This window comes from Orbicella franksi, chromosome 9 (assembly GCF_964199315.1).
Source record: "Orbicella franksi chromosome 9, jaOrbFran1.1, whole genome shotgun sequence".
NCBI classification, from domain to species: domain Eukaryota; kingdom Metazoa; phylum Cnidaria; class Anthozoa; order Scleractinia; family Merulinidae; genus Orbicella; species Orbicella franksi.
This window is the reverse complement of record NC_138153.1, coordinates 9,519,109-9,544,639: the sequence shown is the minus strand read 5'-3', so window position 1 is coordinate 9,544,639 and position 25,531 is coordinate 9,519,109. Positions and strand designations below refer to the sequence as shown.

Sequence of the window (25,531 nt, the reverse complement as noted above, 5' to 3'; positions counted from 1 at the left end):
TCTGGATCCCTTTTAGAATGAAAAGCAAAACTTATTATTGTTTTCTATGTACTGTCGAACCACGTATTTTAAAAGCGGCCGCCTTCGAGGGAAATGGGAGGTTTTGTTCATGGATCGTGTACTTTGATTAGTATTTGTTATTGGGTTAATGCTTAGTGAATATGGATTCACGTCAAGAAAATCACTATAAACCTGTGTTTGAAAGTTTTTAAAAGTCGCTCTTTTTTCTTTTGACTCATATAAGCCATCGCCTTGTCCAAAACAAAAGCCAAACTGCGCGGGTTAAATTTTATACATCTGTAATCTTCCCTGCCGTGAATTGTTTTGGACTCTGAAGCTCGTCATGGAGACCACAAGTTTTCAAAATCCTAGGGCAGCTCTGAATACGTTTTTTCAAACTGTTGGCTTCCTTCTGCTCAGTATAGTTTGATTAAAATAAACGATTGAACACATGTGAAATAAAGCCTGCCAACAGAGGCGGAGTTTCGGCGGCGTGAAGCAAAAGCCAGAAATCCGTCTGCGCGGCCGTCTCGATTTTAGAGACTATGCCCTATTTTTGAATCAAATAAAATTGAAGATGAATCCCACTTTCTTATGTTTTGCTTTAAATATTCTATTCTAATAGAGGGATTTTAGAGAAAAATAGAAAGTACCGTTTCGAATTTTAATAAATTACATCCCCATTATCTCCATTTCAAGCCATTGGCAAACTTCTGACTTCTACAAATCATTATGTTAATTTATTTGATCTTGCTTTCACCTACGCATATTCTTTAATAAATCAAACCGATGTAACTTGATTGCTACATCATCAAATTCTTACGATAACAATTATTGTTTTAGTTTCATTTCACAAAAGCTTTTGCAACACTGTGTGTATCCTTACTGGGACATGCAAATGACGCACTTTTGTTGTTAAAGTCGAGGGCCTTCGCAAACCCTCACGTTAGAATCATGCAAAAACCATCACGGATGCTCTTGTCCTTCGTGTTTCGTGTTACGTTGTAGTCATTTCGGATCACTCGGGTTAAAAATTAGGATATAGCATTAAATCTGAGAATGTTTATGGACTGTTTCTATCTCTTCCTTGCTTGATAGCTACCAGTCGACAAACACACGATTCTTCCTTGCCAGTAATTCACTTTATCTTGCTTTGATCAACGCATATTCTTTAATAAATCAAACCGATATAACTAGATTGCTACGTCATAACCTTCTTTTATGTTCAGTATAACGTACCATTATTATTGTAGTTTTAGTTTACAAAAGCTTTTGCAGCACTGTATGTATCAGTATGGACATGCAAATAAAACAACTTGTTGTTTAAGTCGAGGGCGTTCGCGAATCCTCAGGTTAAACGCATGCAAAGAAAACACCAGATTCTCTTGTTCTTCCTTTGATCACTAGGAGCGAAAATTTAGATATAGCATTAAGTCTGAGAGTGTTTTTGGACTGTTTCTACCTCTCTAGGCCCTTGCTTGACAGCTACCAGTCGACAAACACGCGATTCTTCCTTGCTTCCTCTGAAGTCAAACGGAGGTTTACCATCTCGGCTTGAGTACGGATGATATTTCTGCAAGCGCTCTTCGGTTACAAGCTTAGGATCAAAAGCACCATGTGTTGACGACCAAAGCCAGTTTAGAAGGCTGTCAATGGTTTGGAAAACCTGCTGTGTGCTATGGGTGTCGTAACTCTCAGTGATGCGAAATCCGGTGGAGGAACAGTATTGCTCAATCTTGGGTCTCTCTTCGCAATGGAACATCTCAAAAATTTTCTCAGCGTTCTCGGGATTAAGTTCGTTGAGAGCGCTGGATACAAAAGGACAAATATAATCAACGTACTGAAAGGCTATTTTCCCTTCTCGCTTTAGACTTTCAAACATATTGTTGAAGAGTTCTTGTTTGTCAGGAATCCAGTGGATGACATAATTGCAGAAGATAATGTCGTATGACTCAGAGTCAATTCCTGGGAAGTTTGAAGAGTTTCCTTCCACAAATGAGAGATTCTTGATATCATTGTAAGAGTGCTGAGCCAGTAGAATTCTTTCCTTGTCAGGATCAACACCTACAACCTTTCCCTCGGGTCCTACAAGCTCAGCGAGATATACAGACAGCTCTCCTGTACCGCAACCTAAATCCAAGATGGTGTCTCCAGCTTGAGGGCAAATTTCTGTCTCAATGAACTTTTTGCCGTCCACCTTTTGAACGGAGAGCGACTTCTGTTTGTACCCTAATGCTGCGTCGTAACTGAATAACATTGCCATCTTTTCCTTCGTTAAGCATAAATATAAAACGATTATGCTTATGTCGCTATTATCATTTAGAAAACAACCCTATGAAAAGACGTGCGCTGATTGGTTAAAAATCGTGTTGCTATATCTCGATAGAAACACAGAATTATTAGGAGCTGTTGACGTAATGATAGCAGAGAATTTACATTTTGATGATAAAAATGAACAAGCTGTTTCCCTTTTTTGTTGCGGTGTTTTCTAAAGGAAATAGAAAACATGTTCTCCGTGTTTCTATCGAGTTATAGAAAGCTGTGGAAACACTCGCCTACGGCTCGTTTTCCTTCAGCATTTCTCGTTCTCCCAAACTTCCACCCGTGTTTTTATTAAACAAGTAGATTATGAGCTCGAGATTTCTATCGCGTGTTATATAATAACCCAAGTTATTCTTGTATGTTGATTGGTTCTCGCCTATGATCTATTAGAGGACAGAAGCACGATTGACGTCATCATTACAAAGTTTTTTTCCCTCTGTGTTTTAAAGTGGCGGAAAGTTTTGAGATAGTAAGTACAAGTAAGTAAGTAGGTAAGTTCTTTATTTAGACACATTTCACCAGTGAGCCTGGGGCACGTTTAAATGTGAACGTGTATGCTAAAATTAAAATGTAAAATTTAAATATATTATCTATTCAACAAAAGTACAAAAACTAGACTATAAAATTTAAAATTGAAAAACTAGACTATAAAAATTTAAATATATAAACTAATCGATACAAAGTTAACAGCAACAATTGGCCTCGGTAGTCAGGCTAACATTGTTCAGTAAATTTTTAAACATTTTAAGAGAGGACGCTCCTCTTATATTGTCAGGTAGGTTGTTCCATAAACGTGAAGTTATGTAGCGATAAGATTTATGCAAATACTTTGATTTAAAGGTAGGATGATTAAGCTTGCAATAGCCTCTTAGGTCATAATTGCTAGAACGCAAGGAGAACAATTCCTTGATGTAGTTTGGCCCCGTAATTAATAAAGATTTACAAAGAAGGATTAGGGCTTGCATGTATCTGCGATGCTCCAGGGACTTGATGTTTACTATCTTAAGTAGATCGCCATATGGATGTTGACTTGGGCAGATTCATTAGTGTTCTGATAGCAAACTGATTAGTAAATTAGGCCTACTCTGGGACCTTAAGTCGCCGTAACTTAAGGCGACTTTGGGCGATTTAAGACGACTTTAGGCGACTTAAGCAAAATTGGCAGAAAAAACATTGCGACTTTAGGTGATTTAAGGCGATTTTAGGCGACTTAAGGCGACTTAAGGCGATTTAAGGCGACTTAAGGTGATTTAAGGCGACTTAAGGTGACTTGGGGAGACTTTATTTCACTCGAGTGCTATAAATTTAAACTTAGCAACAGTCTCTCCATATATCTCTTGCAATAAACCAATATTGTACCAATACTGGTACATAATTAAGTCACCACAGTCTCAAATATCCAGGGCTGGGTTGTTCAAAGCCTAATTAAACTAACCCAGTATTAGAGGGAATTTGATTACTTTCATTTTTTGTAACTTTTCGGTCCAGGTTTTTGTTTATATTGTTTGCCTTTCAGTTTTGAGTTTGATTCATTTTAAAACTACACAACCATAAGCAGTGAAAGATATTTCTATTCAAAAAAAATATATTACCTGGGTTAGCGCTAACCGGCTTTCGAACAACCCGGGCCAGATTTCAAACCATTAAAAAAAATACTATTAAAGAAAGGATTACGACAACACTGAACAGTTACTACTATAAGAATAATAATAGCAATAAACACCAGCGAGGTAGCATGAATATTAGTGAAGATATCACAATAAAACGATCAAACAAAACTAATAAAAATATATTCACAGTGACAAAAATTTTAAATTTAAGATATCTTGATTTAATTTGAAGTGTTTGTATATTTTCCATCAATTATTCAAACAACGGGGAAATTAAAATTAATTTAGCTCCTTTACATGCATTTATTTTACAATGCTTCCCGAATTATAAAAATGGTTTTCTTGGTAGACATTTTTGGCATCTCCACTGGCAATTTCTGTGCTTTTCTGGGACCCAGTCGATTTGATGCTCTCCTGCCTCAGTCAGACAAAATATTCCAATACCATAATGAGTAGCGCATGCTAAGCTCCTTCGTAAGAACACGTCCTGTCAAATTTCACCAACTACTTGTCAGGTTCCAGAAAACTTTGATGACCCTGGCAGTTTATACAGTGAATCGATTCTTTTTAGAAGGTTTTGTTGATCAGACCACCAGGAAATACACCTTCCAAACTTTCACTAGTTTCCACCCGACACATTACAAATGCCCAGAACATTTTCACAACGAAATACTAGAAATTGATTCATCGTTACCAGACACACTGGTCTCTGCCATTTTGATTCTCCCAGTAACCCTTGCGCCGCTAACTGGTTTCCATGCTTCAAAGAGACAAGATATCTGTGCCACGAAAACTCGAGTTCTCTTGCTAAGTGTTCGGGTGATTTCAAATCACCCGATAATAAATTACTGTCTTCAAATATTTCGGAGAGTATTAGTTTGGCGTTTTGTTTTTTTTCTTGTCTTTTGTAAACGCCTGTCGGAGCAATCATACTCGCGTGAGCGCGAGTAGGTCGCGTGAGCTTGCGTACTTAGTCACGGGGCCAAACTAAGTCACGTGTTCCAAACATTCCCCTGGCGGCCATGTTTACTGAGAGTTGATCACAGAGAATTTTCTGTACCTTAGCTTTCGATAGTAACAGTAGCGCAGTCCACGTAAAGTGTATAAGATTATGTGAATACCTGGCTTCATCATGTGTACGAAAAGGATAGATAAACATTATGCTGCAAGTTGGTTCGTCCAATTACGAAATTCAAACGTTTACAGTTGGTCGAATGTGTAAAATGCAAACAATGATTTTTGCCGGAGAAATGGCCCACTTTTGTCACTCTTTTACACTGGGTAAGTAAAGTATTTAAAGTTTAGACTCAATTCGGTTCAATTGACTTTGGGTGACCATATTGTTACTGCTCAGTGTAAAAGTGACTAGAAATAATTGAACCTTGACCCAGAAATATCTTTCTGTTTTTTTCTTTTCATCTTGAGGATCTGGAACACCTCTCACTGTTGTTGTTTATTAATTATACACTGTAGGTCTTCGGAAGATTTGATTCAGATATATCGTACAAAAATTAATAAGCTTAAATGAAGTTATTGCAGTATAGTCATTTGTTATATCCTTCCACATTTAATATATTTCCTGATGACAACACAGAGTGTCATCTTAATTATTAACTCTTTTACAATGAAATACAAGAAAAAAAAAAAACTTAATAGAAATAAAAAGCCATCTGTGAGAGAGTATATATCAGATTGTCATTCCTATTTAAGTATTGTCCACATGTAGAAATTATTCCTGCTAACATGGGGGCTAGAGAGGTGCAAGACTATAATAATATTAGGTTTTTTTATGTATAAGGGAGCCACGGCCTTGAGACATAACAGTAATTGTCGGGTCCTCAGCTTCTTAAAGGACCCTAGTCAGCCTATGCTATTTTTGATGCCATCAAAATTATTGATATTGCATGGTGAGGCAAAGTCTTGTTGCTGAAAGTATGTCCCTTTATCTTTGGTAGCTTCACAGTGATTTTCTTTGCTTTGGCATGCTCTGAATAAAGCATAAAAGCCAACCTGTTGTATGTAAACAAAAACAAAGGTGTGGCTGACTAGGGCCCTTTAAGGGAGGGGGGGGGTTAGATGGCTCCAATGCATTGGGAACGAGTGTTAAAAAAAATTAAAAGCGCAACTATTGAGGCTACCTCTGCTGCACCCTGCCCCCCCCCCCCCTGTTCCATATCCAGTACCCATTTATACATCTGGGTGAGGAGAGGCACTATGAGAGTATGAACACAATGCAATGATCCACAATAGGGGTCCATTACACCAACCATTGGGTCATCGTGCTTCCTCCTCCATAGGGTTAGAGTGGAGTTTACCCTAACATGACAGTTACAAGTCTAATAACCTTCTACTGGGGCAATTTGAGTGTGTTGAAACCTTTTTAACATTGCGTAACCGATAGCAACTTAAGGTGACTTTAGGCGACTTAGGGCGACTTAAGGCGACTTAAGGCGACTTTAGGCAACTTAAGGTCCCAGAGTAGGCCTTAAATTCTAGCTTGTTAGAAAGTCCAGATGAAAGTCCCACTAAAGCAGGTGCACAGTATTCCAAGTGTGGTAAGATGAAGGCCTTGTAAATATTGATCATCACATCAGCAGGTATAAACTTTCGTACCCTCCTCAGAGCAGCAACTTTAGCATTGACTTTATCACATACACATTTAACATGGGCCTTGTAATGCTTATGAGCTGTCTATAGCTAGGCCCAAGAGTTTTAATTCTTTAACTAAATCTAAAGGTGGTTTGGTACGATCTGCAAAAAGCTGGAGATGTGTTGGATTGTCGCCCAATGATAACACTTTGGTTTTTGCCTCATTTACACTTAAGTAGTTACACTTAAACCATGATTGAAGCATATCAAAGCTATTCTGTGAAGTGAACTCTAGGCCATTTGGATTGCGGTTTGATAAGTATTGAGTTGTATCATCAGCATATAGCCTCAAATTAGCATCAACAACAAAGTAAGTGAGATCATTAATAAATAAATTGAATAGAGGTGGGCCCAAGATTGACCCCTGAGGAACTCCATGCTTGATTGTTTTCCAGTCTGAGTACGAATTTCCAATCTTAACACGTGTCTTTCTTCCATACAAATATAAGCGAGTGAGACACAAGGCACTGTCAGAAAAACCATAGGCTCTCAACTTTGAGAGTAGAAGGCTTTGGGACACGGAGTCGAATGCTTTTGATAAATCCACTGCAATTGCAGCACAATGTTCTTTGTCATCAAGCGTGGCTCTAAAATCTTCTGTCACTTTAAGAAGAGCGGTTGTACAGGAGTGACCCTTCAGGAAGCCAGATAATCTATCACTTAGCACTGACTTGGAAAAGACCAGCATTTGAACATGTTGAACCCTTTCAAAGATTTTAGATAAGGATGTCAGAACAGACACTGGGCGATAATTGGTTTTGTCCGCAGGGCTGTCCTTCTTAAAGAGTTGAGTCACATTGCTACATTTCCATAGGCTTGGCCACTTATTAGCTGCTATACAGTGGTTAATCAGATTGGTAAGAAGAACTGCCCGAGCCTCAGATGACTCAGATTTAAGATAATATTTTACGTGACTGGACAAAAGATAGGTACAAAAAAGTCTTGTCAAGGCATTTAACAGGTACGAGAAGCAGGAAGAAGAGAGATCAAGCCGTTTCTTTTTTAGAAAATGACTTGGAAAAAATACTCGAGCAGTCTCAGTCGGCAGTCGAGCGAGACTAAATCAAGCACAAAATTGGTCTTGGTAAGCCGAGAACCATTGCTTTATCTCGAATTTAACAAACCCGACAAACAAAATGTTTATGAGATTTGTTTATTTAAAGAATTCAACTTTTCTCGGTCTCAAAATAACTGTTGACACACTGATTGATGTCAGGAATGAAACATCAAAACATCAAAACATCAAAACATCAAAACATCAAAACATCAAAACATCAAAACATCAAAACATCAAAACATCAAAACATCAAAACATCAAAACATCAAAACATCAAAACATCAAAACATCAAAACATCAAAACATCAAAACATCAAAACATCAAAACATCAAAACATCAAAACTTCAAAACATCACGTCTTAAAATCAGTTAAAATAAACACATAACCTTGCTTTCCGATGCGAATACTCCAGTACGTTTCAGGGGACAGCAGCAAGCAAAGTGTAGCTCACTACAGCTCATGGCCAACTGTATCGCAGCTAAAAGGCGTCTCTGACACTATTTCAAACTGATTTGAGAGTCACCAACCATAGAGGACACAAATTTCCACCGTCACTAATGCTCCTTTCATTCAAAACTCGAATCGAATAGCCTCCACTGTTGACCGCAACCGCAAGTGCTCCAAGCTTTGCATCTATCTTTGCATCTATCTTGTTGCATCTATCCATGTAGCTTTTCTATCTCTTCCTTGCTTGACAGCTACCCCAGTCAACAAACACGCGATTCTTCCTTGCTTCCTCTGAAGTCAAACGGAGGTTTACCATCTCTGCTTGAGTACGGATAATATCTCTGCAAACGCTCTTTGGTTACAAGCTTAGGATCAAAAGCACCGTGTGCTGACGACCAAATCCAGTTTAGAAGGCTCTCAATAGTTTGGAAAACCTGCTGTGAGCTATGCGTGTCGTAACTCCTGGTGACATGGAATCCGGCGAAGGAACAGTATTGCTCAATCTTGGGCCTCTCTTCGCAATGAAACATCTCAGAAATTCCCTCAGGGTTCTCGGGATTGAGTTCCTTAAAAGCGCTGGATAAAAAAGGGGGAAGATGATCAATGTAGTTGATGGCTATTTTCCCTCCACTCTTTTAAACATATTCTTGAAGACTTCTTGTTTGTCCGGGATCCAGTGGATGACATAATTGCAGAAAATATTGTAGTATGACTCAGATTCAATCCCTGGAAAGTTTGAAGCGTTTCCTTCCACAAATGAGAGATTCTTGACATCACCGTAAGAGCGCTGAGCCAGTAGAAGTCGTTCCTTGTCAGGGTCAACAGCTACAACCTTTCCCTCGGGTCCTACAAGCTCAGCCAGATATGCAGACAGCTCTCCTGTACCGCAACCTAAATCCAAGATGGTGTTTCCAGTTTGAGGAGCAACTTTCGTTTCAATGAACATTTTACCGTCCACCGTTTGAACGGAGAGTGACCTCTGTTTGCAGCCTAGTGCTGCATCGTAGCTGAATAAATTTGCCATCTTTTGAGGATTTAGTTCAGGAGTCTTGTTTTTTTGAGTTCGCTCTCCGTTCAAATGGTGGACCCGGCTCAAATTGAACATATAGTTATATAAGCTCTATCATTGCGTTTTCTATAGTTTCTTTTCTGTCTTACCTTTCTTTTGTACCTGAATAATGTGAATAAAGATTGTTGTTGTTGTTGTTGTTGTTGTTGGACACGTACAATGTACCTGAGGCGTCACTGAGTACTTTTATACTTGTGTTAATGCTTATGTCGCTATTGTATCCACTGGGGACATGTTGGCATAAGCATAAGCATAAGCATAAGCATAAGAAGAATGCTTATGCTTATGCTCATGCTCATGCCTATGTCGCTGTTCTCCCTACTATCACATAAGCTTTTTATGCTTATGTTTATGCTTATGCTTGCTTCGCAAGTTAGGACCTGGCCTTAATCGTGCAATTCACTTCTTTGACATGCAAAAAGTTTGCACACAATCATCGTTTTATTTCACCACTTAAAACTTGTCAAGACCCAGTATTTTTTAATTCATTCGCCCCTGGTTGCGGCGGTTGATCAGACGATAGAGCAGTTGCGAGCAGAGGTTTCCACTCGTCTCTCACTGAGCAGGAAGAGAGGGCCAAATCTCTGTCTCGCAGGGTAGTTCTATGCGCGACAAATTATTCTAATTAGCGCCTTTCCAGTTGCAGACCTTGAAATTGAATACATCAAATGACTCCAAAAATCAATTCCCAACAAATTAAGTGAAGCGTACGCAGAGTTGCAAGCAGAAGCTCTCTCGTCTTCGGCAAAGAGCAGAAAGTAAAGTTAAGCGAGCCTCTGCCATCGTAGAGTAACTAGAAACCTGAAGTTTTTGAAATCTCAGGGCAGCTCAGAATCCTCTACGGGCTCTAAGATTTTTGTTTAAACCTTTCAGACCTTTCACGAAATTACATTCGCTTGCTGACCACTAATTAATGATCAAAAATAGGGTCACTGAGTTTGCCTTTTACAGTTAAAAATACTTTCAGCTTATATTGTCGTTTAGTGGCAGGAGTTAATTAGTGGGCTACCGTAGTGTTACTGATTAGGCCGCAGGCTAGGTAATACAGACACTTTGTCTGGGGCTTGCGCTTTGCAAAGAGAGAATGCATGTCTGTCTTAACTTTGGCAAGTTAGACGAATCACTTTATCACCTTGTATACGATGTAAATATGTTTGATTTGCTACAGCCGAAGCAGATTTATTTTCACGTTTACCACTCAAAATGAGAGCAGCTGGCACGTGTACTTGTTGCAGCGAAACCTATATACCTTTTTGAAATTGTGCTGAGAGGTTTTCGTTTGGTGAGGGGACTCTTCTCGCGAAAGCTTTATGAACTGGCAAAATATGCGCTAGTATAAGGCGAGGTCTAGTTTGACCCAAAAACGCGCAAAAGTTTCCTTGTTGAAACTGAGGGTGTGTGGTGCTGCTAATGAGGTTTCTAAAGATAAGGAAACCGAAGAAAAGTTAAAGACTGCGTTCGTGAATTTAACTACGTGATGAAAATTGGAAATAATGACTGATAACATTTTTTTTAATATTTCTACACGTCAAACCTTAAAGAAAGAACAATACTGCTGTTCTGTTTGTGTTCGTTTTTTATCCATCATCAAATCACCGTGCTGACAGCGGTGAAAACCACTCATGTCCAATACTGTCGAGTAGATTCCATCGGAAAAGAGAACTTTCTATTCGTTGTCGATCGGAAAGTTGCATCTCATTAGCTATTAGCTGGATATAAAGCCTGTCGGATCGATCGATTCGATCGATTCGTCGAATGGACACGACCCGAAACCTGGATGTTGTCGATCGGAAAATCGCATCTCATTAGTGACAACAGACCCGGCGGTCCAACGTTGACGATTCGACCGATCCGTTCGATTCGTCGAATGGACACGACCGCGAAACCTGGATGTTGTCGATCGGAAAATCGCATCTCATTAGTAACAACAGACCCGGCGGTCCAACGTCGTCGATCCGACCGATTCGTTCGATTTGTCGAATGGACACGACCGCGAAACGTGGATGTTGTCGATCGAAAAATCGTAACAACAGACCTGGCGGTCCAACGTTGTCGATTCATTCACAGGCTATTACAACGAAAGCACTGTGAAAGAGGACATAAACACATGAATATTCCTCGTTCTAAAAACACCAAAGGTAGTATAAACGAAACATTGCATAGTCATTTACGCCGCTATAAGAAAAGCACGGTGAAAGAGTACATGAACACATGGATATTCCTCGTTCTAAAAACACCGGTGAAAGAGGACATAAACACATGAATATTCCTCGTTCTAAAAACACCGGTGAAAGAGGACATAAATACATGAATATTCCTCGTTCTAAAAACATCAAAGGTAGTATAAACGAAACATTGCATGGTCATTTAAGCACAGTGAAAGAGGACATAAACAGATGCGTTTTGCATGGTCAACCACAAGAATATCGTGAACTATTTTCTAAGTCCCACTAATGAGATGCAATTTTCCGATCGAAAACTCCACTTGTCGGATCGTCAATAAAATTCTCCATTCGACGAATCGAACGAATCGATCGAATCGACAAAGTTTTACTGGGGCCCTACCAGAAGAATATCGTGAAATATTTTCTAAGTCCCGCTAATGAGATGCAATTTTCCGATCGACAACTCAACCTGTCGGATCGTCAATAACATTCTCCCTTTTTCCGATGGAATCTACTCGACAGTATTGGACAACCCTCGCGAAAACGTTTATAAAATAGAGGCAAAACTACACGCAGACAGCTGGTCTACAGGAAATCGATAAAGTACGAACATGAAAACCATAAGCAACAAAATGATTCTACGCGTGACAAATTTATTCTAATGCCCATATTACATATTGATTAGACTCTTGAAAATCAATTCAGTGCTGAAAAGGAATACTAAAGAAACCCGAAGTTGGTTGGAAGGACGGCAAACATCGGTAGCTAGTATATCGGTTCAGTTTCAAGGCGAAAAGCTAAGATCTTGCTGTTAGGAACGAGAGATGTCAAATTCGTCCAACAGTAACGCAGCCGAGAGATACAAACAAAGCTCGCTTTCCGTGCAAAAAGTGGACGGTGAAAAGTTCATTCAGACGGATGTTTGTCCTCAAGCTGGAGACACCATCTTGGATTTAGGCTGCGGTACAGGAGAGCTGTCTGCATATCTGGCTGACCTAGTAGGACCCGAGGGAAAGGTTGTAGCTGTTGATCCTGACAAGGAAAGAATTTTTCTGGCTCAGCAGACTTATGATGAGGTAAATAATCTCTCATTTGTGGAGGCCAGCGCTTCAAACTTCCCAGGTATTGGCTCGGAATCATATGACATTATTTTCAGTAATCATGTCATCCACTGGATTCCAGACAAACAAGAAGTCTTCAAGAATATGTTTTTAAGTCTAAAACGAGGAGGGAAAATAGCCATTCATTACAATGATCGTTTTCTGTCGTTTGAAATGAGCGCTTACATGGTTCTCAATCCTGAGAACGCGCCACGTTTTCTTGAAAAGTGTCAGTTCGAAGAAAGGGCCAAGATAGAGGAATACTGCTCCACCGCAGGATTTCACATTGTTACGAGTTATGACACGTTTATGCACCTGGTTTTCGAAAGCATTGAGAGTCTTCTAAATTGGATATGGTCTTGCTCTCACGGTGTCTTTGATCCTAGCTTGGTCACTAAAGAGCGTTTGCAAAGATATTATCCGTACTCAAGCCGAGATGGTAAACAACCTTTTGACTTCAGAGAAATCAAAGAGGAATCGAGTGTGTCTCGTGTGATAGCTGTAAAGCAAGCAGGAGAGGAACCATAAAAGTTTGCATTCATTCCGTGATTCCTTGCGTAGATTAACATTTTTTTATCGTTTTGCACTATTTCTTACAATCAATCTATAAATGAATATTACATAATATTACCAACTTAACAAGAACACAGAAACAACAAAATTATAATAAATAGAAAGTAAATGTGAGTAGTGACGAAAGTAGCCAAGGCTTTCAGGTTGGTCACCGCCACGTTAAGTTAACTAGCGTAGACAATAAGCTTATGTAACAAAAACAGTGCAAAGTGTATTACGTAAATTACGTATTAGATGCCGTACTGATGATTATATATATTATATATATATACATATATATATATATATATATATATATATATATATATATATATATAGTTAAGTGTAAGATGAGGCGTCATGAAGCAAACTTCTAACTGTTCCCGCTTTTAATGTAAGTTAGAAGTTTGCTTCATGACGCCTCATCTTACACTTAACTAAAATTCACATTGAAGCACGGTATCTTTTGATCCTTCTACTGGAAGTCACCGTTTGGAAAACCATATTATTCTGCCTATATATATATATATATATATATATATATATATATATATATAAAAGGACGTGTAGGAGGTAATTAGGCTGATCAAACAAATTGTTCTTAAGAAACAGCTTGATATTCTAGGAGGTACAGTTTGTATTTCTTCTAGAAATAGGAATAGGATTGTTTCTTTTAGTTCAAATGGAATGGCTTGCCATAGTTTTGATGCCAACGAAAGAAAAAGTAGCAGCACAGTAATCATTATTTATTTGTGGTCTGTAAAAGTTGAACCGTGTCGAAGGTCGTTCAGGGGCACTTTGCGAGCTTATTTCGCAGAATTACTATCAGTTACCAGCTGATGGTCAAAAAATAAGTATTTTTAAACCAAATTTTGAAATTGCTGGCAAATTTTTATCTCTTCCTTCTCGGAGAAATGTCTCAACTACTACTTCCCAGCAGATCTTCTTTTAAAAGTTTGCCTGCTATGGGTGAGACTTTCACCAGCTCGCAAGGGTACGGTTCACCGATTCTGGCCATGGGTTTCTCAGGCAGTAAGAAATCAGGCAACATCTGGGGAGAAGATATTTCAAGGGACAGATCCGTTTTTGTATGTCCCGATCCACTGTTTATTACCTTTTCCCATGATTTGCCATGTCTTTTTTTATAACCGAGATGCAAATATTTCTCTTATGGAGTGGCATCCAACTCAAGTGTTCCAGTTCTTAAGACAACTCTAACACCTTTAGGGAGTCTTTATAGTCAAATTTTGCCAAAAAAAAGTATATTTTCGGCTTGCTGATCAGTTCCTGAGTATCATTTTTCATTAAATGTACTCCTACCAAACTATCAAAAATTAAGGGATTTTTATTGCTTATAATGCTGGTATGCATGTGGTAACCGATTACGAGAGGAATGTGATCAGTATGCGTGACCATCGCGTTGTAGATCTTGGGACGTCTTTCTGAGAAAGCCACAGGGACCTACAAACCTCATCGTAAGTGTACGTGCTAAGGCAACAAGGTTAACAGTAATGACCAAATGACTGAGCAGATAAGTTCATTGTGATTAGCTGAGAGCAGGCCAATTTGGCCTATACAAATATACCATACACTGGAAAATTTGACCCATTTACAGACTTTATGAAATGTCTGTAGATCCTGAATTTACAGACTTAATCACTTATCCCGCTTAAAAACAAAATGTCTGTAAATTTATTTTACAAAGATTTTGTTTAGTTTTTAGTTCTGTTTATTTCAAAATGTTTGTAAAATGTTTGTAAATTGTACCAGCTAGAATAAGAGGAATAACTCATAATTTACAGACTTAACAAAATCTTCTAAGAATGAGTTTAAATTTACCATTTACAAAGATTTTTACGCGTTTAGCCTGATCACTTTGGTCAGGTATTCAGTTAATTGGGGCGCAGCGCATGTAGATCGCCGACTGGTGATACTCCTTCCGCGAAGCCGTGCTAAAACCTACTCAGGAGGTCGACAGCTATCGACCTCCAAAACAAGGTGTTCTTTCTCGAAGTAAAGCTACGGTGGTCTCCGAAGAAAAATCGATGAATGATAAATTTGATATCCGTGAATAGAAGCAACATACTTTTCTTGCGAACAGTTCTAATCAAACAGCTGGGCCCTAATAACACAACATAAAATGCCCTTCATAAACACGTTTGAAACAAGGAAAGGTCGAGAGACCGAGAAGAGAACGGTAAATGTACAAATATCACGAACCGTATTAGTCGTGTAAGCCTCTCAACCCCATTTTACACTGATCGCCATATCGGAACCGAACCGAACCGAACCATTTCGCCCCAACTCAAAGTCGTGTCGTCCCCGAAAAAGTAGATTCGCCCCGATCGACCAAAAGTTAGTTCGCCAGAAGTTTTTTCGTACAATTTAGAAAGGAATAAATGGTCGTAGTCATAAAGAATCAATTATTCTGTTGCTATGGGAGTGCAACAACACTTCTACCTGCGTAATCCAACAAATATATTTATTTTAGACTCAATGGCTCTTTAACTACGCAAACCTTTTATAAAATGGTTTAAAAAGCGTTTCATATACTCTACAGGTAAAAGCCGTGAATGGTTTATTAAGGTTTCAAATACAATCGGCCATCGATCAATCAACGGACTTTAATTGTTTCTACGCCGTAATGAAACAAATATATTTTTTCTGGTTAGTATGATTTGCACGAATTGAAAGGCTATCTCAATTTGTTCAGTAATTTTCTAAAATTTGCGAGCACCCGGCTAGTAGGTAGCGATTGTAATGAGAGGTGGAAGAAAATGCGGGCTCATTTCGGAACAGCGGCTAATGTAGTAGCTTTGGCCGAGTAGGTCTGGGTACTCAAGCTCGTTTTGTGGCGCTCGTTTTAACGATCTGAATTACAAGTTTCACGCACAGAAGTTACACTTCTATTGAACCAAGTCAGAGCTCGCTTCTTTTGTGGGTAGGACTGTACTGGCCTTAAACGGAATCTTCTTACTATGATCTCAGATCTGTGCGGCTTTTTCTGCCCAGATCTCGAGTTTCGTAGAGTGAACAGAGTGAAATCATCCGCCATTTTTGAATCTTGCCTCGCCATTTCACAACGGCGTATATGGTACTCTTGCTGCTTCTGGACTACTGAGGTACGTTGATAATGTAGAATATCTTTGTTGGTAAGTTCGTAAGCACAGATTTGTTTGGTTTATTTAGTAGAAGCTCATTAGGTGTACATTTATGTGGAGGTTTACGATGGTTTACGTTATAAGCTTACCTGGGGCAGTGCAGAGTCTTGCATGTACTTGTACATCACTGGTCGGGATATTTACTCAATCTTCCCCAAACTAGTCATACTGTGAAAGTTATATATTCCTTCTACATTTAATTATGAAGATTATACCATTTTCGCCTGTTGTACAAAGTTAACCTGTACTCAAATGTGGCCGATCATGGATATGACTGCAGAACATTTATCTTAAATTATTAATAAAACAATCACAAAGTCACTTCATAGACGTGGACTTTAAAATTCAGTCAATGGCCTCGGTAATTATTGTTAACATTTGCCAGTTGCTGTGGCCCATTAATACAAATCAATATCGGCCAGATTTGTTTGAAATGATCTCATTTCCATTCAAATAATAGTAATATTGAATAAATTAAAATTGTTTAAAAATTGACTACTGTATCTGCCCTTTTTAGGCACTGCCTTGAAAATAACAGCAAAAAATATTGATTAGTATATACCACACAAGTGAATAGTACTTTTTGCCCACGCTGATTGGCTAGCTCGGAGGTGATTAGCCAAGTACTATTCACCTCTGAGCAGCCAAAGAAAAACAAAATGGCTTCCTGTCTCAAATAAAGTTGCTCTTTGGTCTGCTAGTTATCCAGCTTGTGTGGTATATACTAAAATAATTATTCACTTCAGTGTTGGTGAAAGTGGTGGATACTTACCTCCACTTCAGTGAATAATTATTGTTACTTATTGCTAGTGAGGAAAAGGTGGTGTACTCCTAAATAAATACAGTGAATACTGTATGTTCTCTTGAAATATGCCACCTCAACTCCTGTACTACACTTTCTGCCTGTCAGATAGCGACAAATTATTCATAGGCAGGACCCGTATCAACAGGTCTGTTTGTCCCTGATATTTTGACAGTGCTGTTTCTCATGTGCATTGTGTGCAGTAATTAAGGTTACAGTATACCTTCAGATCGGCAATTTTCTTCAAATTTGGATTTTTGGTTCAAAGTAATGGTCGAAGAATAATCTCTAATTTCTGAAAACAAAATTGAAAAAAACTCAATATTGGCGGAGAAATGGAGGTTTTACGTTACGGCCGGAAGTAAAAGTTCCCTCTTGATTGACAGCCCTATAACGTGTACGCAATCAACCGAGACTACTTTCGCGGGAATATATGGATACCACGAATTGGTTGGCTACTCAGATCCAAGCATTTTTCGTATTAGATGTAATTCTATTAAGTTATAAGTAAACATGGACCACGGAAAACTCTGTTTACCAGTTCGAAAAAGCGAAGAACGAGTGAAAACACATCAATGAGTGAAGAAGCGAAAGTTGGCCTCACGGATGAAGCTATAGCTATCGTATCAAGCGGGCAAAAAGATCGAGTCAAGAGTAGAGAACGATTCTGTAAAAGTTTGGGAACTCGACAGCTATAACAGCGACGTGTACATTGACTCTTTTGTTGAGTCCGATACCGATGAATCGCCCAACTCATTGAGATCCATTGGAATATTATCCATGCACATTTGCTCCGCCGCGCTTTCTTTTGTTCAGTTTGTTCTCGTCGCCCAGCCACTCTAGCGTTCGTATCCTTTTTCGTCTTCCCCATTTTGCCAGACCAGCTTCAAGAAAAACCGAGCTACAGAAAAATCATCTCTCCGCCTTGAGCGCATTGCAAAACACAAGGGTTTTTTCGAGATTCACGCGTAAATTTCACCGCGAGTTAATGGTAGTAAATTTTCCAAGTGCTGATTGGCTCAGTGATCTGAGAACCCAGTTGAAGGCGTTTGTGGGCGGAGTTTGTTTGCGAAGCAAGATATTTTTCTTAGCGCTGTTTTCTCGAATAAATTTTTTCGCTTGAAGCAGACACTTTAAAGAGTTACAACTCAAAGGGGATTTGTTTGATTGCCCTCAAATTTGGACAGTAGCTAGATTAACATATAAAAACCAAAAACGTGTCTGCGAATTGTTTATTTCGAAATATTTTTTCTCCGAGAGCAATTTTTGTACGGTCACTTCACATTTTTTAAATCCTATTTTGAAAATGTTCTGTAACTTTTTACTGCAATTGAATATGGCAAAACGCAGACACGCTTTTTTAGCGCTTTTTGTCCTGAAACCGAGGGAAAAAATAAATTGGCGAAAAACAAAATTCGCTTTGACTTGTAGCTTCCAAAAGGTGATTAGGACGCTCGCATTTAGTGGCCATGAAAAAATCGGCACCTCATTTTATTTCAAAATTTTTGGTATGGTTTGATAGCCAGCTCTATAAGCTTTAATTTGATATAGGGGTTTAGGTATCTACAGCTTAAACCGGACGCGCTACATCGCTTGGACGTGAGACACCCCTGAAGGTATACGGTAACCTTAAATCGGGATTTAGTAGGGATTTTAATTTGCAGTTGTGGCCACCTCTCGTAAGCAGCCAGTTTTCCAAAATACCAAAAGTTTCCATATTAAATCACTATATTTCAAACCTATTGTGAGCGACCACCTCTCATAAGTGACCACAACCACTTTTAGAGCTAAAAGTTTAAAATCTTGTGTTTTTAACCTCCTGTAAGCGACCACTTGACAGAAAACAAAAGAAAAAAAATGGGATAATAAGATGTTATTCTGATCAACCTATAAACATGTATATGTACATGTAGGTAGTTTATCAGAAGCAAACCATGATATTCTGAATAAATACTTAGGAAAGATGAGATATTTTTGTGGCTACTAAAATTACAAGGGTTTAGATGGGCATTGGCGCATGGGGTACATGTAAGTCCTTACTGTTAACCATAAGCTAATGAGGCAAAATGTTGACCCAATATGGTCTAAGCTCTCGTAAGCGACCACCTCCTGTAAGCAACACGTGGGCTTCAAATTTTGGATAGTTGTCGTTTACAGGAAGTTCGACTGTGTGTCAAGTTAACAAATACAGTCAAACCCATATTATGCCGCCACCTATTAAACACACCCCAATTAGGCAGCCAGTTATCAAAGTCTTGATGAGGGCTTTTCTATTGTTTTCACCTCTATTAAGTGGTCAGCCCCCTTTAAGTGGAAACTATCCATTTCCTAGAGGTTGGCTGTTTAACAGAGGTCAAAATGCAGTTGCTGTGCATCTGTCCAGTGATTTATCACACCAAAATGTGGTAAGAACAAAAACATGACACACAATGTGATAGCCGAGTGTGTCACTGATGTTCTTTCCACATTTTGTCATGTCTTGTGTGATCAATTACTGAACAGATGCACAGCAACATGGAATCTATCTGTTTTATACATGTATAATAAAGAAACCAAAAAAATGTTGATAGTGTCATCTATTCAATGTAGGTCTATTCTTACTAATTGATCATAAATAAGAATCAACTGGAATTTGACAATAATTTGAAAGATGATCTGTGAGGACACTTAATTGTATCCCTTAGCCAAACCAATATAATGGTATTGCAGCTGTCAATTAAAATGCACATTGCTCCTTGATATTCATATGCACAATATTCAGCAATTACCTAGGCAACTATTGTTAGTAAAGTACTGTACATAAACATTTGGTCTTCCATACTAATTTAGAAAATAATGGATTGTTAGACTGGCCATCTACACTGTTAAGCAGTTCGACAGCACATGCACTTGTTGTTGTGATTTACATGCATCTTTTGTTACGAATGTTGGGCATTTATGTAGTAGTGATAACTTTGCTTTCTGTCCTTTCTTTCACATGTAGAACAGAAAGAACAACATTACAAGAAATGTGGAAATACTGTCAAGCTTCAGGAGGCTATTCCATTGTTATAAATGTATATTATATTTAAATGTATGTGCATATAGTGCTGCCAAGATTAACTAATTTTATTTGATAACACTGCTTGACAATTAGATTATGAGCTTGAGATTTCTATGAGGTGATAGTTGATGAGGCCGAAGACCAAATCAACTATCACCTCATAGAAATCGAGAATTCTAACTGAAATTTGCTTCAAGTAACGATTCCAAATCTGTCTGGTCTTATATTGAACTTCACACTTTCGAGAATTCGTGCGGACTGAATTGTCAATTTGACATTTTTAGCTGGGGGCACACGCTTATCAGTTTCTTTCAAAAAATTGAAGTCTTTTTTAATTCAAGAAACTGTGAATGTCCTTCTTCAGTCTTCTCAGGAATTTAATTATCCATTTGTTCCCAAATGCTCTTTCAAAACTTTGGAGAAACGAGAAAACGTTGAAATTTTATCAACCACACCAAGCCACTGAGCACTAATGGCTGATAGTGTGCAATGATTCAGCCAATCAGATTACAGCATTTGCATTAGCATACTAGTAGAATTCTACTAGATGTTAGTAGTTAGGAATAAATCATTTAATGAATGTTTGTTGGTTAAGCCCTGGCCGGGGACATTGTGTTGTGTTCTTGGGCAAGACACTTTACTCTCACAGTGCCTCTCTCCACCCAGGTGTATAAATGGGTACCGGCGAACTTAATGCTGGGGGTAACCCTGCGATGGACTAGCATCCCATCCAGGGGGGAGTAGAAATACTCCTAGTCGCTTCATGCTACAGAAACCAGGATAAGCTTCGGCCTGATGGGCCACTTGGCTCGCATGCAGATTTTACCTTTTACCTTTTTGTTGGTTAAGCATTAAGAAAGCTCCTCTTGAGTCACTCAGATGACACAAATATTCAGCCGAATTAATTTTTTACATGTTAATTGATTCTATGCACTGTACATATGTACAATCTCGAAGCATTTTCAATTTATATTGGACCCTCCTAAATATGGAGACCATAGGGCCAGAGTTGAGTGTACATATTATGGAGGTGTCCATAATTATTGTAGAGGTACTGTTTATAGTAATTCTGGTTTTTCTGGGACCAAATAAGCTGTCTTTATTGTTGAGGTGTCCTTAGTGAGAGGTTAAAGTGTATTTTACAGTTATGCAAACATTTTTTGCATAACTGTAACTGTTTCTGACCCATGGGTTCATGTAGTTACAACCATATTTTGACCCCCTTTTGAATTGAACCCTCACACAAACCCTGTAATCAAAAGCTCTCATAAGGATCTTCTCCCTTAGCAACCATGACCACCTTTGGGAAGTACCAGCTAATCTAATTGTTTATAAGTTATTTTAAAACTCTTTCAAGCAGCCATTAAAGGAGTGCAATATTTGTATCATCCAAATAAGAGATTTGCAGTTTTTAATCTGAAACTTGTACATGTAGCTACCTTACAATGTACCTGTTAATCCAAGAATCTCTTTCATGTATCAAGGGCAATTATTTTTAGAATATAATAATTATGCAACTGCTGAGAATACTACAAATGAATATTTACATGCTCCAGGCTAACTGAATGCTAAAAGCTCACACAAGAGAGGGATCATTTACATGTACACGTCCCAGGCATTATGCTGAAAGTTCACATAAAAAACCAGGTTACATTTTTTCAATCCCTGGTTGTTTATAAGTGCTCTTTTTTGAATTCTCGTGATGGCTGCAGGGAGAGCTTTGACTGGATTATTGATTGCTGATATTGCAGATTGAATTTTTCTTATTGCTATGATAATATATCTTTAGACAAGTGTTCTGAATCAGCTATTATTAATAATGTAGTATTAACAATAGTAGTATTAGTGATGGTTTTGAACAGTACTGTAAAAAAATTAACATCAAGGTGGACTCATTAGTTTAATTTCTGACGAGCAGTTTTCAATTGAGTGTCGAATTAAGTAATCAGACAAGTACTTTGGTTTTGGTTTTGGTTTTGGTTTAACTATGGTTTGAGATTGGCTGAGCAGTCTAGTTGTGTTTGGTTTTACAACACTCAATTTAAAACTGCTCTGATATGCCTTCATTGATGGGAAGATATTACCAGGTTGCAGTGCTGTCAATTATCTTGGGAATATCTCAGGAAACAAAACTTTTCTGATGGTTAAAAAGGTCATGCCACCAGTTTGATCCAGTTTGTTTAAATATGTATCTTCTTTCCCAAGGTCCTTTCATTTGTGTCATAATTTTGATATGTGCAGCATAAATCTCAATTGTTAGTTACATAACTTTGAACTTCAGAATTTATTTGTTATTGAAAGGCACAAAGGTTATTATATTTTGTGTGTGCCTGCCACAATCCTTAGATAATGTTCTGGTTCTCGATAACTTCCTATTGATTTTACAGAGATTATGTGTACTTTTGTTTGACCTGTTGTGTAGTTTATTTGTGTACATTATACTAAGATTTTATGCAATGTTCAGTTCACTTTTTACATAGATTTTATTGAGATTATGTCTTATGGCTTTTGTACCATTTCCTTTTGTACAGGCTGATTTTACAGAGAAAATGTGGACGTTTTGCAGAGATTTATACCAATAAAATGCTTACATTTTACAGACATTATGTGTACTTTTGTGTGGCATTACGTGTAGTTTATTTGTGTAGATTTTACTAACATTTTATGACATTATTTTAGCTTAAATTTTACAGACATATTATGGAGATTTTATGCTTTCGATTTTACAGAGATTTTTTCTCCTGCCCTTTTTACAGAGAAAATGTGGAGATTTTACAAAGATTTCTTTATATGCTATAAAATCTCTGTAAATTTTACAAAAATTTACAAGAAAAATAGCTACATTTCACGGACATTTTATGCGATCTGAAAGCGAAACACGTACTGAAATTTACAGACTTTTTATAGAGATTACAAAATCTCTGTAAGTGTGCAAATTTACAGACATTGAAATTTACAAAGGAAATGTGAACATTTTACAGAGATTTAACAAACTTTCCAGAAGTCTGTAAATGGTTCAACTTTTCCAGTGATACTGATCTCCGTTGCTTTATTCTGTTTCGTGTTTCGCTTCGTTTCCTTTTAAATCAAACGTATGATCGCTTTAGCATAAGTGGTGAACCATTCGATTATTGACGGGCAAGTTGGACAACTCGCCCCCAAAACCTCGAGAAGTCGCTCATAGATGATACAAAAATATCGAAGAGTGAACAAAATCTCTGCGGAGCGGTAAGGAGGCGAGGACAGAACAAACGAGCAGCTTAAGTTTATGCAACCTCTTATAGTCTAATTTTCCACGCCAGAAGTGACACGAAAGTTTGTGCATAAAATAAATGACTGGCGGTAATGATTAAAAGCCAGAGTGGAATGTAAGATTGCTAAACACTTTATATCTTAGATTTTGAACAAAATGGACTATCAAATATCAAGCATTACTTATGACGGAGAATAGCAACGCTATATGCGTTTGTTCAATTGATTTCATGCATGCATCAATAACGGCTACGGTTGCTAAGCAGAAATGAGGCAACAAACCACCCACGCTAAAAGGTCTATTGCTCAAATTGTAAGTGCCAATTGCTATCTAACAGGTAACCGCTTTAAAACGGACACCAGGGGGTCTGTAGGTTCACTGTATAAATGTGGCCAGTAAGATCAACCAAACCCACAAAGATCGGTAGCCATACAAGAATTTGAAGCGCGTAAAAGCTCATTGTTTGATTTGGTATAAGAGATGGCAAATTCCTCTAGCAATAGTGCAGCGAAGGGATACAAACAGAGCTCGCTTTCCGTACAAAAAGTGGACGGTGAAATGTTCATTCAAACGGATGTTTGTCCTCAAGCTGGAGACACCATCTTGGATTTAGGCTGCGGTACTGGAGAGCTGTCTGCATATCTCGCTGAGCTTGTAGGACCCGAGGGAAAGGTTGTAGCTGTTGACCCTGACAAGGAGCGAATTCTCCTGGCTCAGCAGTCTTATGATGAGGTCAAAAATCTCTCATTCGTGGAAGGAAGCGCTTCAAACTTCCCAGGGATTGGTTCGGAGTCATACGACATTATTTTCAGTAATCATGTCATCCACTGGATTCCAGACAAACAAGAAGTCTTCAATATTATGTTTGCAAGTCTAAAACGTGGGGGAAAATTAGCCATTCAGTACAATGATTGTTTTCTGTCGTTTGAAATGAGCGCTTACAAGGTTCTCAATCCTGAGAACGCGCCACGTTTTCTTGAAATGTGTCAATTCGAACATAGGGCCAAGATAGAGGAATACTGCTCCACCGCAGGATTTCATATTGTTACGAGTTATGATACATTTAGCAAGCAGCTGGTTTTCGAAAGCATCGAGAGTCTTCTAAATTGGATATTTTCTTGCTCACACGGTATCTTTGATCCTACCTTGGTCACTGAAGAGCGTTTACAGAGATATTATCCGTACTCAAGCCGAGATGGTAAACAACCTTTTGACTTTAGGGGAATCAAAGAGGAATCGAGTGTGTCTCGACTGATAGCTGGAAAGCAAGTAGGAGAGGAACGATGAATACTTGCATTCATTAAGACCTTACATATAAACTTAGACTGCAGGTAGTCCCTCTTTCGCTTAGTCCGTCGTACGTGACGCGAAAGAAAACCGCGAGAAAAAAATGGCCGCGTGAAATCCTGGGGGCGAGACCTGCGTGCATCTCAACCCCAGGAGTTCGCGCGGCCATTTTTTTCTCGCGGTTTTCTTTCGCGTCACGCACGACGGACTAAGCGAAAGAGGAACTACTCGTGGTCTAATATAAACCTAGCATTGTGAACCGTGTCGAAGGTTAGAGGCTCACGTCACATGTTGCACGGTGGGACTTCCAAAACAAAGCAACTCGTACCAGTCCACTTTGACCTGCCTTTGTTTTGGAATTCCCACCGTGCAAGTTGTGTCTTAGCATGTATATTTTGTACCATGTGACCGGATCGCGCGAAGGGCCCACTAGCTGATTTGGGGTTCAGACATCGTTCAGCTATTTGCATGAGTATGCATGTTTGAATTATCATGCATGTTCAAACAAATACGTCAACACACTTGAAAATTTACAAGAAGTAAACCTCTGACTTTAGACGCTAGAAATTACACTCAGCGCCGAAAATATGACCAAGCCACAATTTGAAGTTTGAATTAAATTGCAAATGTCATAGTTGCTTTTACACACCGAAGAAATATGAGAAAAATGAGTTAAAAAATCATGGATTTATGCTTGAAATATGGTTAACAGTTGACCATATTTCGGCGTCTCGAGAAAAAAAATAAATTACAGCCATAACATCATACTGTTACCTTAGTCATCCGTGTGTGGCTTGGGCGGGTTGGCTCGGGCAAAAAAGAAAATAAGGCAATTAAATACTTACCAAAGTGTTGCAACTAACCAAAACACAAAAACTCGAGGGAACAATAGTAAATTTTCCTATACTTACGCCATTTTCACGCCATTTTCTACGTCATGAATTTCCACCAGACTCCATCATTTTCAAATATGCCCTTAGCCAATCAATGTGTTCAATACACTACACGTGAC

The 25,531-nt window shown here is 38.5% G+C and overlaps 3 protein-coding genes and 1 pseudogene across 5 annotated transcripts; 2 read left to right on the top strand and 2 right to left on the bottom strand.

The window, feature by feature from the left end:
- Positions 1-335: 335 nt before the first annotated feature.
- LOC145497500 (uncharacterized) lies at positions 336-2,650 on the bottom strand. Its single transcript, XM_081477309.1, has one exon. The coding sequence runs from the start codon at positions 2,261-2,263 to the stop codon at positions 1,430-1,432; it is 834 nt and encodes a 277-aa protein (XP_081333435.1). The 5' UTR covers positions 2,264-2,650; the 3' UTR covers positions 336-1,429.
- A 5,590-nt stretch (positions 2,651-8,240) lies between these two features.
- On the bottom strand, positions 8,241-9,111 carry LOC145498256 (uncharacterized; annotated as a pseudogene).
- A 1,037-nt stretch (positions 9,112-10,148) lies between these two features.
- LOC145497342 (demethylmenaquinone methyltransferase-like) lies at positions 10,149-13,141 on the top strand. The gene has a single exon (XM_081477164.1). It carries the CDS (start codon positions 12,146-12,148, stop codon positions 12,947-12,949), a length of 804 nt encoding a protein of 267 aa, XP_081333290.1. The 5' UTR covers positions 10,149-12,145; the 3' UTR covers positions 12,950-13,141.
- Positions 13,142-15,547: 2,406 nt separating this feature from the next.
- On the top strand, positions 15,548-25,123 carry LOC145497129 (biotin biosynthesis bifunctional protein BioHC-like). 3 transcript variants are annotated; one of them, XM_081476925.1, is made up of 3 exons: positions 15,548-15,914; positions 15,986-16,095; positions 19,920-25,123. In XM_081476925.1, the coding sequence occupies exon 3, from the start codon at positions 23,713-23,715 to the stop codon at positions 24,517-24,519; it is 807 nt and encodes a 268-aa protein (XP_081333051.1). In that variant the 5' UTR covers positions 15,548-15,914; positions 15,986-16,095; positions 19,920-23,712; the 3' UTR covers positions 24,520-25,123. The 3 variants fall into 3 exon arrangements, with proteins under 3 accessions (XP_081333051.1, XP_081333050.1, XP_081333049.1); XM_081476924.1 differs by having other exon boundaries at positions 15,548-16,095; positions 19,925-25,123; XM_081476923.1 differs by having other exon boundaries at positions 15,548-16,095.
- Positions 25,124-25,531: the final 408 nt, after the last annotated feature.